The sequence below is a fragment of the Thamnophis sirtalis genome, unplaced genomic scaffold (assembly GCF_051295495.1).
Source record: "Thamnophis sirtalis isolate CommonGarterSnake01/CBP01778 unplaced genomic scaffold, rThaSir2_p1.2 scaffold_13, whole genome shotgun sequence".
NCBI classification, from domain to species: Eukaryota; Metazoa; Chordata; class Lepidosauria; order Squamata; family Natricidae; genus Thamnophis; species Thamnophis sirtalis.
The window spans coordinates 18,536,047-18,551,371 of NW_028261393.1; the positions used below are offsets into that span (position 1 = coordinate 18,536,047).

The 15,325-nt window shown below is 43.8% G+C and overlaps 1 protein-coding gene across 4 annotated transcripts in view; it reads right to left on the bottom strand.

Annotated features, from left to right (window-relative positions):
• Window positions 1-241: 241 nt before the first annotated feature.
• The window catches only part of RPS6KA1 (ribosomal protein S6 kinase A1), a 121,381-nt gene continuing 106,297 nt past the window's right edge, over window positions 242-15,325 (bottom strand). For all 4 annotated transcript variants that reach the window (XM_087728220.1, XM_087728218.1, XM_087728217.1 and 1 more), the window contains 8 exons: window positions 14,795-14,920; window positions 13,579-13,668; window positions 11,308-11,466; window positions 9,362-9,523; window positions 7,098-7,174; window positions 4,687-4,804; window positions 3,114-3,251; window positions 242-1,282 (listed from right to left, as the gene is read on the bottom strand). In XM_087728220.1, the coding sequence (XP_087584346.1) occupies window positions 1,160-1,282; window positions 3,114-3,251; window positions 4,687-4,804; window positions 7,098-7,174; window positions 9,362-9,523; window positions 11,308-11,466; window positions 13,579-13,668; window positions 14,795-14,920 (993 nt within the window). In that variant the 3' untranslated portion in view covers window positions 242-1,159. The remainder of the gene's footprint in view (window positions 1,283-3,113; window positions 3,252-4,686; window positions 4,805-7,097; window positions 7,175-9,361; window positions 9,524-11,307; window positions 11,467-13,578; window positions 13,669-14,794; window positions 14,921-15,325) is intronic.

A 15,325-nucleotide genomic window follows, 5' to 3' on the forward strand; every position in this document is an offset into this window, starting at 1 on the left:
AAACAAAGTATATTTATCTTTTCTCGTTTGGGCCATGTTGGGAAAAAATCTTTTGTGACATGGTTCATTTTCTATTGAATTGTCATTAAGCAGTGTGATTTACAATTGACACATGATACACTGGGACCGTAAATGTAAACCATAATAATATGACTATGTATATACAATAGTATATTAATGTGGAGATCGCAATAGCACAAAGATCCATCCAGACAGAGAAATGCAAGGTTAGTCAGTAAAGTAACTTCAAGCTGCATATGATATGATTTATTTCAAAATTCAGACAGAAACCCTGAGTTACCAGTTACACAATCAGTTAAATTAAAAAGAAAAAGAGCAACAAAGACTTTTTTTGGGGGGGGGGGGTTGCACTTTGCATCATGGAGGTGCTGGATTGTGCTGTTTGGCAGAGATTAAAACAAACAAACAAACAGAAATCCTCTCCCCTTTCTTCATCTAGAAAATCTGGACATCTTCACCATTGCAGGCTCATTACACATTTAAAAGCTAGATACAATCTGGCATAGATTTCAAGAGTCCACAGGATTTGAGGATCTAGAAAAAGTATGTAATTCCAACCAGTCGGATGGAGTTGTCTTCAATCACATGATGTTGAAAAGGGAAAGAGGGAAGGGATGAGTCAAGAGTTGTTGAAAACTATCTTGAGTAACAGCCACCTGGCTTGGATGATAAGGAGCAGGAAATTCAGCTTGTGCACACGAGAACTCACAAATCATGTAAAAAGTGTGTCGTTAAAAAAAAAAAAAACATCTCCACTGGAGTGGTCTTGATGAGAGAAGCCGTGAAAGCATACTTTCAGCTGTTATCAGGTTTGAGTTGCTGAGTTATCAACTTGTCTAAGGCATGACCATTTGCAGGTAGAGGTGTTTTGCGGGAAGATTATTGCATGTTCATCTTCTTACCTACATCTACATAATTCCCTTTTGAAATAGATTCTCTGTTCATTTAAGAACAACACATCACAACAACAACAATAAAGACATCCATAAGGAGAACAAGAGCTAATCTTTCTGAAGGCACTTGGCCCTGATGGACTTCTTGGTGGAGAGACGCTCTCCTGTGCCCCGGGAAATACCAGGGGAGTTTGTGCAGAGTCACAACTTGGTGGGATGATGGAGAATTACCCTGTATTCCCATATCACAGAGTGGTAGATGGAAGCTTCTTAACCCGTCTCTGTGCCAAGAAAGAGGCTTCGATAGGCTTCAGTTGGGGACTTGGCTTTGAGTTGTTCAGTGCAGAGTACGTGGCTGCCATGGCACCCTGGAAGAGAGATGAGCCACAGGAGTTTGCTTAAGAGACAGGCATGTATAAGTTGCATGGGCACCAGGGTTGACATCACTACCAAAAACTGATTATTTGCCGACCCCAAAGCACTAAACCATTCACTCCCATCTAGCCATGCTGTTTGGAGACATAGCATTTTCATTCCAACCTAGAACTAAGGAGAAATGTCCTGACAGTTAGGACAATTAATCAATGGACAACTTGACTCCAGAAGTTGTGGGTACTCCAAAACCAGAAGTTTTTAAGAAGAGATTGGACAACCATTTTTCTGAAGTGGTACAGGGTTTCCCGCTTGAGCAGGAGGTTGGACTAGATAGAACTCCAAGGTCCAACTCTTGCTATTCTGTTATTCATTCATTTACTCATTCTCAAGAATCACCTTTTCCTGTTGGTATCTGGAGGCTTTCAGTTGGGGAAGGTGGCTTCAACGTATCCCTCCAAAGCGTGCTCCCACAAGGTCCCAGCTCAACAAGCAAGGATGATAGGGACAACTAATAGACTTGCCTTTGCTAGTTCCAAAGCTCTTATTAATCTCAAAGGTTATCATCTGTTTCACTATCCATGAAAATCTCTCCAAGATGAACAATTTTACTAGTGCTAAGTCTTCCACAAGGAAGTCAGTGACATGCGGTGAGGTTTATGGCTGGTGAGGCAAGCGGGCAAAAGCCGCCCTATGTCGGACACAGCGGCAGGGTGTTCGGACACCCCGGCGCTGTGTCTGCCATAGAGGCGGGACTGCCGCCCCGGCGCTAGAGGCAAAAGCTGCCCTGCCACTATGTCCAACATAAAAAAAAAGTGCCAGCCCGCATGCCAGCAGAGGCGGGTAAAACACACAGACACACACAAATTACTTACAATAATTCAATTACTTACAAATTACATTAATTTTGAATTCCTCCCCCTCCCTCCGACCCACATACCTTTTCCAGCTGTTCCACAGAGGATTTCAACTCTGCTCTTGTCTGCCATGATGAAAATGTAAAAATGTAAAAAGGCAAGAGCTGCTGAGGTCAGGCTGAGCTGCTGCCATGGATGACTCTGCTTAACTGTTTAAAAAAGCCTCTAAAAAAAGTGCCCTCTACAGGAGGCGGCGAAAGAACCACGTGCCTCATCTACATAAGGAATTTTTCGGCTTTTAACCCTTGCTTAACTCTGCTCGAGTGATCATAAAGATAGACTAAATGAGGCACATGGTTCTCCCGCCTCCTCCTGTAGAGGGCACTTTTTAGAGGCTTTTTAAAACAGTTAGACAGACTCTGCACTAAGCAGAGTCATCCACTGTGACTCTGGCAGCAACCTCAGCCTTTTTCCTTTTACATTTTTTTTCTTTTCATGATGACAGTGGTGAGGCTCTGCCTCCCTTGACTGCACGTCCCTGGTGGAAATTTTAACCTAAACAATCTGAAGCAGCTTAGAATATCTAAAGAATGATTTCCTAAGGGTTTCTATCAGGTGCATGCACATACATAGGACAGGAAGAGAGAGAATTGCTATTCCTATCCTGATGAGATTACTCTAGTGTTTTAATTATTTTTTAAAATACCATCAAGTAGAGTGTAGGAACACAGAAGTGCCAACTTCAAAGAACCTCTTCAGCCCAGATAGTATTGTCTGCTTTGGCAGCACTTGTCTTTTTTCCCCCTTCTTTCCAAACATGAGATGCTACAAATGGAACATGGATTTCCTACAGGTAATCTGAGTTGTGCCAGCCTCTCTCACTCTCATGTTTCTCTTTTTCCTCACTGATCCAAGGATACCGAGAGAAAACTAGGGCCGTAAGACAGAAAGTATGCAAATCTTTTCATACCTTTACAAGCTGCACATTCTGGTGACTTAATTGGCTCTGAGGCAACTTGTCCTTCTGGGTTATCCAGGGATGTTGGAGTACCTGTTTAGCAGTCAAACGCTGATGTGGATCAACATGGAGCATCTTGGATACTAAATCCTGCAGTAAGTATTCAGAAAACATAGCTGCTGAATATCTTTTTTCCCCTTGCCATTTTCTTGGCTACAATGAAGGAGACAGTGCTGCTTCTTGGTTAATTTGAAAGTTACTTCCAGGTTTGTCATATCTGGCGACAACAATGCCTAATTAGCCAATACTAATAAATTCCTTCCTTCCACTACATTTGGACATCACATCTGACTCTAACCCATGGCTTGTTCTTTACAAAGCAAACAGAAGCCAGGATTTGTTCTCTAAAATCGCCAAATGGAGTCTCTAATTTGTTCAGGTACAAGAGACCAAAAAAGCACAATTACATGGCAGATATTGACATCCTTTTCATTCACACAAGGTGCAAACAGCCTTTTTTAGGAGCTTAAGGAATCCTCAATTTTCTTCATTAATCATTCATCTTATTTCTTGTAACCTTTTTATTGCCTAGTCAACTAACTCCAACAATTAAATCTGAAGAGTTAGTTTTGGGTACAATGAATCCAGGGCAACTGCAGCCTGAATTAATTGCTGGCCAACTTAGAGTTAATGGAGTGTTGATTTTCCCTGCTTCAGAAACAAACAAAACCCACAAAAAATGGGGTTTTACTATACACCCCTTTTTATTTTGCATCTTCCACAAATCCAGAAACCACAAATCCAACCACAGTGATGCTCATTCCAGTTGGACCAAAATAATTTTGATTTTATTTTTTCATTTGCCAAAAAAAGGAGAGAAGATCAACCCAGGCGAACTTTGGAGCAGCTGCTGGGCCTTTAAAAAGAATTTCTACAGAAATGACCAATCGTGCACTGGCAAATCAGGCAGCTGGATCAATTGTTCTAAGAATTGTAGTCCATCATGTTATCCCAATGGAGCCAATGTCTCTGGTTTTCTATCTCAAAAAGAAAGTGAGTGACTATATGAGTTTGGGGGTAAACCACAGAGCTTTATAAAATTATACATTGGGTGTAAAAAACAGACCGGAATATTTATTTAAAGAACAACTTTGCCCTCTCTCCCAAAATTAGACTCATTCAATGAAACTGAATTGTTAGCGATAAACAATTTATAGAGTTGTACAGCATAAATTAACCTGTGAGATTGGTTATCACAAGAATAAGTAAAGCTTGCTAAATTGGGCAGTTTTAGCATTCCTGGATGATGAAGTTATGAAAAACTCATAACCATGACCCCAAACTCAAAATTCATAACTTTTAACTATATCAGAATGGTTAAAAATTACTCTCTAGAATCAATGCTCCTCATGAGGAGCGTGGATAGGAGGGTGTGATGGCTCTCCTTAGAAGCACCTGACCAGCCATTGGACAAAATGAAAGTGGACTAGATAAGCCATAGCTCCAAGCCACGGGACTCTCAAGTTTTATGACTCAAGCTGGAAGCCGCTTTATCAGTGGCTGAACCTAAGAGACTAAACCTTACTTTGGCTGCATCAGAAACAGTGTTCCAATTTCCTCCTTTGAGGGAAAACTTTCCACCGCCTATCCGGACAAGGATATCTTCAGGGGTATCACTGGGCCCATTTGCAAATGGAGTATACCTGGAAAAGGCAGAAGGGAGCAGGGAAAATGACAATAGCCACATATTTAATACATGCAATACCATCATGTCAGAGAGAAGAGAACATCTAAAGCATGGGGGTGAGAGTAGACACGGGTAGAGAAGACAGGAGGACTGCAAATGAGGGAGATTCATTACCAACATCTCAACAGCATCCAATTCACAGAAAATCCCATTCAACTCCTGGTAGAGATTTAAGTACACATTATTTTCACTGTAAGGTTTGGTTATTTTTTTAAAAAATCACAGAGATCCACACATATGCTCGGTGGAAGCCGGGATTCTCAGGAGACAAACGAAGACAGACTCTGAACTGAGAGATTTCACAATTCATTATAATTATGAGCGTGTAATAAGTCACAGTGCCCTATTATGGAGCTGAATCATACGGTCTAGTCTGTTAATGATTGGTTGGGAATGGAAGATTTGCTGTGGGGCAAAGAATTGGCCAGGCTGACCTTCAGGTTTGTTACAGTTCTCCAGTTTAACAGCAATTGCCAATAAATGCCTGTAGCAGCTTGGAAATGTACAAGCATTTTCTAATTTTTAAGCAATGTTATAATGAGCTTGCTAGATTTTATTGATAGCCAACTTATGGGAAACCTTGCCCAAAGAGCAGAGAGGGGCTTCAAATGCCTACCTTAAGCAAAAAAAAATAATCTTCATTGGGATAGGGTGAGATTCAGATTACAATTCCAACTGAATCAATTTTTTTACTCACTGATGGGAGAGAAAGGTTTAACATTTGTGAACTCATTTTTGTATCAGTCCCCATAACATGTTAAGCCAACTCTTCCAAATATTAATGTGTCTTGTGTGACTCTAACTACTGTAGTACATAGGGCATGATTGCTACCTACAAGTGATGTGAACCCAGCAATTCTGGCATATACACCACACAACTTAAAAGAAACCATGGCTTAATAATAGTGAAGTTCTCAGTAGCAGGGCACAATACAGAATACCAGAATTGGAAGGGACCTTGGAGAGCTTCATGTCCAACCTCCTGTCAAGCCAGAGACCCCAAACTTTTCTGGGCAAATTGCTATCCAAACTCTTCTTAAAAACCTCTAGTTATGGAACACCCACAACTTCTGAAGACAAGCTGTTAATTGTTCTCATTGTCAGGAAATTTCTCCTTAGTTCTAGGTTAAATCTCTCTTTGATAGGTTTCCAACCAGTGGTGAAATTCATTTTTTACTACCGGCTCTGTGGGCATGGCATGGTGTGGCTTGGTGGGCATGGCAGGGGAAGGATACTGCAAAATCTCTATTCCCTCCTCTTCTGGGGCCAGCCAGGAATGGCATTTGCCGGTTCTCTGAACTACTCAAAATTTCCGCTACCGGTTCTCCGAACTACTCAAAATTTCCACTACTGGTTCTCCAGAACCTGTCAGAACCTGCTGGATTTCACCCCTGTTTCCAACCATTTGTCAGCTTTGGAAGCCCTATGAAAATTAGGAGGGGGATTTAGTAGAGGGAATATAGTTAGATAAAATAGCATTCTTCTTTTTGGTCAAGGTCATGGTATCCTCCACCTGGAGAAGGAGTGGTTGAAGTGATGTCTTGAGTTGGGACAGATTGGGATTGGACGAGGTGATGGATTGATGGGTGCATGGGATGGGTTTGGACTTTTGACTTACTGAGGGAAAGCCCGGAAATCTCAGATTTCCCAGATGTGCCTGTATACCTACTCTAATAAACGGGAGCGTTGAGAAGATGCCTGTCTCAGAGTTTTTCTTTGGAGTTGGGGTTTTCCGGAACACTGACACCATTACTTCTTGCCTTGCCCTCAGGTGCTTTGAAGAATAAGTTGTCTCCCTCTTCTTTGTGACAGCCTCTCAAACATTGGAAGACTGCTATCATGTCACCTGTTAAGAATGCAGCCAAAGATTCTAATCCCTTGCTCAAACAGGAGATTCACCAAGCAATCTCAAGCTAGTCATCATACCTATTACTTGGGTTCATACGCTCTTTGCTCATCATGGGTTGATGGGTTCATATTGCGCATAAGACCATGATTCAGAATGAAGACACCATGATGGCTAGGTTCACCTAAAAGATTAAACCATAACTAAGCCATATGATGGCTTCATTCAGTTGAATTGTCTCGCCCTATCCTGTCTCACAGAAGTACTGTGAGATAAGGAGAAGCAGAGAACCACCTCTCTCTCTCTAGCATTCTTTGGAAGGAGAGCGGGTGGAATGAAAATTTAATAAAGAAATACAGTCACATTTTTTGTTCTCCCAAAAAACGCAATACATCCATCTTACCCTGCTAGCATTGTGTAGAGGAGGATTCCTAAGCTCCAAATATCACAGGCCTCATCGTAGCCTTGGCGCTTCAAAACCTAAATTAGAACCAGAAAACATGGAGACATAATTATCAACTGTAGGAAGAATGGGAAGAAAACACTGACAAAAAAAAGGGGAAGCGATGAAGCTTTCTGATAATTTTCTCGGTTCTGAAAAAACAGAGAAGAAATAAAAGATGCAAGGGGGACATCTCCAGCAAGAGAAAAATCTGCAGACAAACCATGAGGTTAGAAAGCAGCTCAGTTTTGAGTTTCTCCTCTCTTATCATTCCTGCACATCCTGTTCAGAAGATAATCAGTACTTGTTGGTCTTCTTTACCTTTCCTTATCCTCTTTCCATTTCCTGTGGTGTCCTTTAAGAAAAAGTCAATTCCACTAATTTCCAGCCATTGGCTGTGCTATAAGACAAGGGTGTTTTAAATACTGTGTAGTTACAAAAAAAGCAATTGGTCTAATTATGAAAAGTTTGTAAGCAGGGAGCACAACAGTCTCTACACACAACCTTCCCCATGGTGGATCTTGCAGATCAGAAATCCTCAATCCAGAGACCGTGCCCCACAACCGAGCCTTGAGCCATTCAGAACCAGGCTGCAGGCGAGCTCGTGCACACTCATTTGTGCGCATGGCATAGCCACCCCTCAAGCAAATGGAGCTGCATGCACACACTTGTCCTCTGCTTGTGCAGAACCATCCCCCCTTTCCCCCTCTCTGGCCGGGCTGCAATGCCAGAAAGGTTGGGGAACTCTATTCCCGACGACTTCAGCTTGCAACAACAAAGATGGTTTTTTCCTAGGATAAAGTGGGAGATGCTTCACTCCATACAAAAAAAGTCCTCTTTGCAATTGCAGAATGTCCCATTCTTGCCTCCTAGCATTAGCACTTACTACTGCTTCATAGTGCTTTTACAGCCCACTCTAAGCAGTTTACAGAGTCAGTCTAGTGCCCCCAACAATCTGGGTCCTCATTTGACCGACCTCGGAAGGATGGAGGGCTGAGTCAACCTTGAGCCGGTCAGAGTCGAACTCCTCAGAGTGAGCAGCATGAAATACTGTATTCTAACCGCTGGGAGGGAGGGAAGGGAAGGAAGGAATAGCACTTAGACTTATATACCACTCCATAGTGCTTTTACAGCCCTCTCTAAGCGGTTTACAGAGTCAGCCTCTTGCCCCAACAATCTGGGTCCTCATTTTACCCATCTTGGAAGGATGGAAGGCTGAGTTAACCTTGAACCTGGTAAGATTTGTACCGCCAAATTACAGGCAGTCAGCAGTCAGCAGAAGTAGCCTGCAGTACTGCATTCTAACCACTGTGCCACCTTGGCTCTTACATCTCCCCTTTCAACATTCTCCTATCAACTCTTCTCCAGAGATATGGAGTACATCCCCTCAGTACAGAATGATCATGGTATAACCCTCCCAAACAATCTGGAAGGAATCCGCTTGATGGGGGCGAAGACTACCTCAAAAGGATCCCCCAGGCCTATCAGATAAAACAAGGGCAGCATTCGGAATTCCAGGTATATTCTGGCTTTCTTGCACTTTCTTGGGGAGGACCCCAAGAAAGTGCAAGAAAGGAAGCCATGAGAATTTGTGATAGTTACTAAAATTCAGATGCAATTAGGAACAGGAGGAGAAAAGATCCAGTTTCCATGTTGGCCTGTATCCCCAACCCAAACATGCTAACATGATGACCTGTGAAAAATCTGCAGGAGGAACATAACTCAGGGACTTCAGAGGATTCAGCTAAGAGCCATGGTGGCGCAGAATGCAGTACTGCAGGCTACTTCTGCTGACTGCCAACTGCAGTCAGTTCGAATCTCACCAAGCTCAAGGTTGACTCAGCCTTCCATCTTTCCAAGGTGGGTAAAATGAGGTCCCAAAATTGTTGGGTCAATATGCTGACTCTGTAAACCGCTTAGAAAGGGCTGTAAAGCCCTGTGAAGTGGTGTATAAGTCTTATTGCTATGGCTAAGAGCAGAAGTAGGCTTTATTTTCAGTTTGGGGACAGAAGGCAAGTGTTCAAACAACCGTTGCACCTGATTCGATTGTAGCACATTATGCTACAAACCTTTTCAGGCACAAAACGTATCAAATCAGGTCTTCCACTCATCCCAGTTGGTTGGAGAAAGTGATTACAGAGTTTTCCCTGAAATGAATGAAATCAACGTAACAAAAGTATTTTGGGAATTCGACCCCAACAAACCCCGGTTTATGAGCTGCTTACCTCTGGAGCAACAAAGTTGGCAGTATAGCAAGGGGTCATGAGGAGCCCATTATCTGCCCTCAGTTGCTTGGCGAACCCAAAATCACAAATACGAATACATTCTGGGTTGCCGGACTCATCTACGTAGAGGATGTTGCTAGGTTTCAAGTCTCTATGGACCACCTGCAAAGCAAAAGTGGAAATTGCAGGTCATGAGTTTGCAACTGCTGCCTTCCAATTTATAGCTACGTGCTCCAATCCAGATGTTAAACTTCATTCTGATCCTACCACTGCAGTGTGTTTCTTTCCTGCTTTGGGGTTACAGAGCCCCTAATAAGGATGACAAAAAAAGTAGAAAAAGTAGAAAAAAGAGTGCAATAAAACAGAACTCACAATACGTTGATAGAAAAGGATTGTTAAAATAATGTTGCAATGGAAACTACAATCAATCTGAGGCTGAACCCACAGATTTTCACCACAAGTACCTTCTAGAGCAGTGATGGCTAACCTTTTTCTCCTCGCATGCTGAAATTGCCCACACCCATAATGCAATGTGCCCCACGTATGACCCCCCCCCACGCTCCCGCCTGCATGCGCGCCCCCCCATTCTGGGTCTAGCAGGCCTCCCTAAAACCTCCTGGGACCAAAAATGGGGTGCGGGGGGGGGCACTGCACCCCCCTGCATTCCCCCACCTTCCTGCATGCATATGCAACACTCCCCCCCATGCATTCACGTGCGTCTCCTACATGCATGGCAGACACTCGGAAATGAGCTGCCAGAGGGAGGCGGGCACACATGAACAGTGGAGCTGAGCTGGGCAATGGCACGTGTGCCATAGGATTGCCATCATGATTCTAGAATCTAGAGCTACCACCAGAGAAAAATAACCCCTGGGTCTGGTTTGTATATAATTGTTTGTATATAATTGTCAAATCTCATGTGACAATTGAACTTATAGCCAAGACAAAGCAGAAGCCATTGTTCTGCTTTAATTCAGGCATGTGTGTGACCGCCTTCAAATTCAATACAGCACCATCAATTAGGTACTAACACCTGCAAAATACTTGATGCCCATCTCTCCGGATGAACCTCTTCTGACATTTACTTTGTATGTCTTCCCCACCATAATGATTCTTTTCTTTCTCCTCATTTTTTAAAAAAGAACCCTGACCGCAGTGGGTTTACCTTGACTTTTACCAGTTTTGATGTTTGTTTTTGCTTCACTGTAGGTGATTTTTATTTGTGGAACATATTAAAACATGCAACGCACATAAAAAGTGTTCTGACTGAGGCTTCCCAAGAGCATGAAGCAAACTTCTTGTCCCGATAAAAAAACCCTTTTATTAATTTATTGTGAATTCTGCTCATTCACATCCAACAAAGTCTTTCAAAAGAGGATTTACAATCACAGACCTTATCTGGCTTGGAGAGCTGCCAGGCCAATATCTGCAAAACTTGGCAAGGAGCCTCGAAGAGTCACAAACCAATTAAGCAAACTGTCTCCTGCAAACTTCACTCCCCTTTTGCTCTTCTTTTAATTCCTCTGCGAGGAGCCATTCATCGTCCATCTGTGGCCTTACTCCCAACTCGACCCCTTGTCTTTCACTGTTCCCTTCATCTGGCAACTCTGTGCATGCGCACACTGGGAACAGCCTCCAGCTCTTTGTCTGCCTCACTGCTGTCAGACTCTGAGGGCAGCTGATAACTGTCAGGCGGCCCTGGCCCCCTCTCTGCCTCTAACACAGAGCCCTCATCAGAGCCTTCCCCAGACTCCAGGACTGGCCCATGTTCCTCCCCAACCTCCTTACTGTCTGAATCTGCTGCCAGCTCTGCTGGCGGGCCACAACAAAAAGTTTGTCATGCATAAAAAACAAGTGACTATCTTGATGTTGCAACCATACACCCTGGCACAAAGGCAGGGAGGCCCAGGGAAGCGGGAGGGTCCCTGCCAGCATCTTCTACTCACCCCTTGGGAGTGAAGATATTCCACGGTCTTGCCGATCGTGTGCAGGACGGAGCTGGCTTCTCTTTCCGAAAAACACTTCTGCTGGAGAATCCTGTCTAGCAGTTCCCCACCTCTCATTAGTTCAGTCACCAGGTAAACGTGTTTGCCATCATCGTACACCTGCCAAATGGAAATCTCTGAGCAGGTTCTGAGAAAAATGATTTAACACGTTTCCCAAACCGTCTCCCAACTTCATACTATACATCAGGGGTGTCAAGCTCAGGGACCGCATCCGGCCCACAGGGTGCTTAGATCTGGTCCATGGGCCTGCCCTGGAAACAATGGACTCTGCCAGTGAAAACGGAGCTCAGGAGAACCATGCGCAGCCTTCCTGGGCTCTATTTCTGGCCGCCCCCTCCCTCTGACCCACATACCTTCCAGCTGCATCAAAAATTCCAAGCCTCAAATTGGATGTAGGGGTGTCAAACTCCACGGGTGCATCAGGGTTGTGTTTGACCTCGGGGGGGGGGGGGCAGAGGCGGCCTGGTCAGGGTGGGCATGGCCAGCTCAACGACACTCATCAAGGATCCGTTTCTGGCCATGACGGCCTCCTGCAGCTCTCTGCCAGTGAAAATGGAGCCCCCCATTTTCACTGGCAGAGGGCTGCTGGAGGCCATCATCACCCCTACATCCAATTTGAGGCCTGGAATTTGCACAGGATGCAATTCTGTATAGGGAAAAAGATTTCCACTATATATAAACAGCATCTCAACAAACATGGAGTTGTCATGTATGATGTCTGGCCCCTGAAGCAGAGGGGTGTGTGTGTATGTGTGTGTGTAGCAATATTATGCTGAATCAGAATTGACATGCATGCCAGCAGAAATCTGATGAGTTGCAGCTTTTGGGGGCACCATATACATAGTGCCAACTCTTTCACTGTAACCCCTGCTTGTTTTTTCTTATATTTTCCCTCAACAAACACCCCCTGTAAAAAGGAGAGCCTGCTCTGAGTACTAGGAAGGAATTCAGAACTGTTTCTAAATACAGCTTCAAAAAGTCTGTGTCTTTTACGAATCCTGCCAGGCTTTAACTGTGAGCAGATCTAATTTGGGAATGAAAAAGCCAGGAAAGGGATGTTTTATCTACAGGGTTGCACTGTTCACCAATGAACTATAGGTAATTCACCTAACAGCCACACTTGAGATTGGAATCTCGGTCGTTGAGCAAAGCAGTCATTAAGTGAGACACCATGTGATGCAGTGGTGGGATTCCAAATCTTTTTCTACCAGTTCTATGAGATCGCACTTTAGCACTCAAAGACCGTCCTCAGTGTTTTAGCTCAGCTGAAGCCCGGCAATCTTCTCTACTACACGAATCAGCTGAGCTAAAAAAAGAAGGGAATATAGGACAGGGAACGATGGGGGCCGGAGGGCGAGGCCAACCAGAAGTGGTATTTACTGCTTCTCTGAACTACTCAAAATTTCCGCTACTGGTTCAGTCGAACTGGTCCAAACCAGCTGAATACCACATCTGATGTGATTGCTTTGCTCAATGACTGCAATCTTAGCACTCCTGATTGTTCATTAAGCAATCTCATTGGTCACTAAATAGACGGGAGTCGCAGGTAAGGGCACGGGGTGCCTGGGATGCCGAGTGCAGGCTGTGCACAAGTGTTTCTCCATTCAGGAACTGAAAATCCTCTCTGCTGAAATCCAAGTAGGATTTTTCAGACTCAGTGGAGAGAAACTCATATATGGCCTATGCCAGGCCTCCTCCACCCCAAGGCACCCTCAACACTCCTTATCTTATTACTAGGCTGCCTTTCTGTTCTGGAATTGTAAATCCACTGTGACTGGAAAATCCTGCTTGGATTTTGGGATAGATTTTTTTTTTTGGCCAACCCCCAGAAGAGGGAGTCGTCTTGCCAGACAATTTCCCTGCCGTCTTCCCCATTGATTTCCTGGGGAAGCCAGTAGGGAAGATACAATGGTGATCCCATGATGACAGGACACTTGGCAATTCAATGTAAGTGCAAATCAGCTGCCAAGCACTCAGTTTGCAATCATGTAACTGGAGGGTCACTGCAATGGCCGTAACTTCAGGCATGGGGCGTAAGTGCTTTATTTAGCACTGTTGTAATTTCGAACAATTGCTGAACAAACAGTTGTGAAGCGAGAACTGCCTGCACAAATATTCTGATCCACTGTCCTCCCCTAGTCATGAATGAACAATTGCTTTACTCTCCCAAGCCTAGTGTGTTGATAAGCTCTATTTTGCTATGACACTCACATCCTTCAGTGTGATGATGTTTGGGTGCTGTCCGTACCGCAGGAGTATCTCAATTTCCTCGGAAGGATCTCGCTTACTCTTGTCAATAATCTGCAAGAAGTATATTCCGTTTTAGTACAATTTACTATAAACTATTTTTGAAAGGGGGGGGTCAGATTATATTTAAAAGTTGAAAACATAACATACATATTTAATTTCAATCTCTCCATTAATCGTGCAAGGTTTTATTACTTAATTATTCACTGTACCTCTAGCCCATCCAGTAGACTTGAGTCATGTACAAAGCAATTAAAACATGCTATAAAATATATATTAAACCCATATAAAAAGGCTTAATTTATAAAATTAAGCAGCATAAATCATATAGCATCAATATACAAATCAACATTCATACAAATAGCAGTAAACGCCGAATAAAAGAATAAAGTTCTAAAAATCTGTACAATATATATATTTTTAATACCTTTTTTAGTCTGATGTGCGATGCAAGAGTGTAAAACATCATTTACACAACTGTACACACACACACACTCACACATTATGACCTAGAATCCCACCCAAGATGCCTGTCCGGTCAGCAAATGGTAGTGGTGAGTTGTGAAATCAAGGATTTTTCCTATCATTCAACCCCAGTGTTACATCAATTCACATCTGCGATTGGCAAATACAGTTTTGAACACCCAAATTCAGTGGTACAAGGCTAAGACTTCCTTTAGTCAGGCATGGAAGCTTCAGGCCTGCCACAATCCATGCTGTGGAAAAATGGAGGGAGGGATTATATGGAGTATGGGAGATATATAGTCAAAATAACATTCTTTTCTCAGAGAGTCAAGGACATCTTGCCCTGCACCTGGAGGGGTGTAACTGGGAGGCATCTCCAGTTGAAATGGTGCCTGATTGGGCCATGTGATGGACATGTGGGTGCTGGGCAGGGGCTTGGACTTTCTTTTGGGTAGGGAAAACCTGAAAACTTTCAGATTCAGGCTTTCCCAGATGTGCCAATATGACATCTCTAATAAAATGAAGCTTTGAGGAATCTCAAGCCTTGGAGTCTCCTTTCGTTGGGGGTGTTACTTGCAACCCTGACACCTTGCATTCAGAAACCCAACTTTGCTCTCCTGCATTAATATCCACAGGGAAGCGTCTCTTTAAAACGAATAGTGGGATTTTAAAAGATTTCACCGTTCTCGGGCTTGAAGAAAAAGGAAGCTCTGACCTTGACTGCGTATTCTGTGCTGGTTGTCTTGTGAATACACCGCTTGCATACCGAATAAGAACCCACACCAATGACTTCTTTAACCAAGTAACCATCATTAAACTGGAGATTCTTCCCATGCAGTTGCTACAAGAAAAAGCAATAAGGAAAAAAAATCAAGTTTGCTAGACTATACACAAAGTCTCTCAGCTTGTTGTGGCCTGCCAGCACCCAGCAGAGCTGGCAACAGATTCAGGCAGTGAGGAGGTTGAGGAGGAACATGGGCCAATCCTGGAGTCTGGGGAAGGCGCTGATGAGGGCTCTGTGTCGGAGGCAGAGAGGGGGCAAGAGTCGTCTGAAAGTTATCAGCAGCCTTTGGAGTCAGACATCAGTGAGTCAGATGAGCAGCTGGAGCCTGTTCCCAGTGTGAGCATGCACAGAGTTGCCAGACAAAGGGAACTGGGATCGACTTGGGAGGAAGGCCACAAGTGGACGGTGAATGGCCCCTCCCATAGGGAATAAAAGAGGAGCGAAAGGAGAGGAATGTTTGCA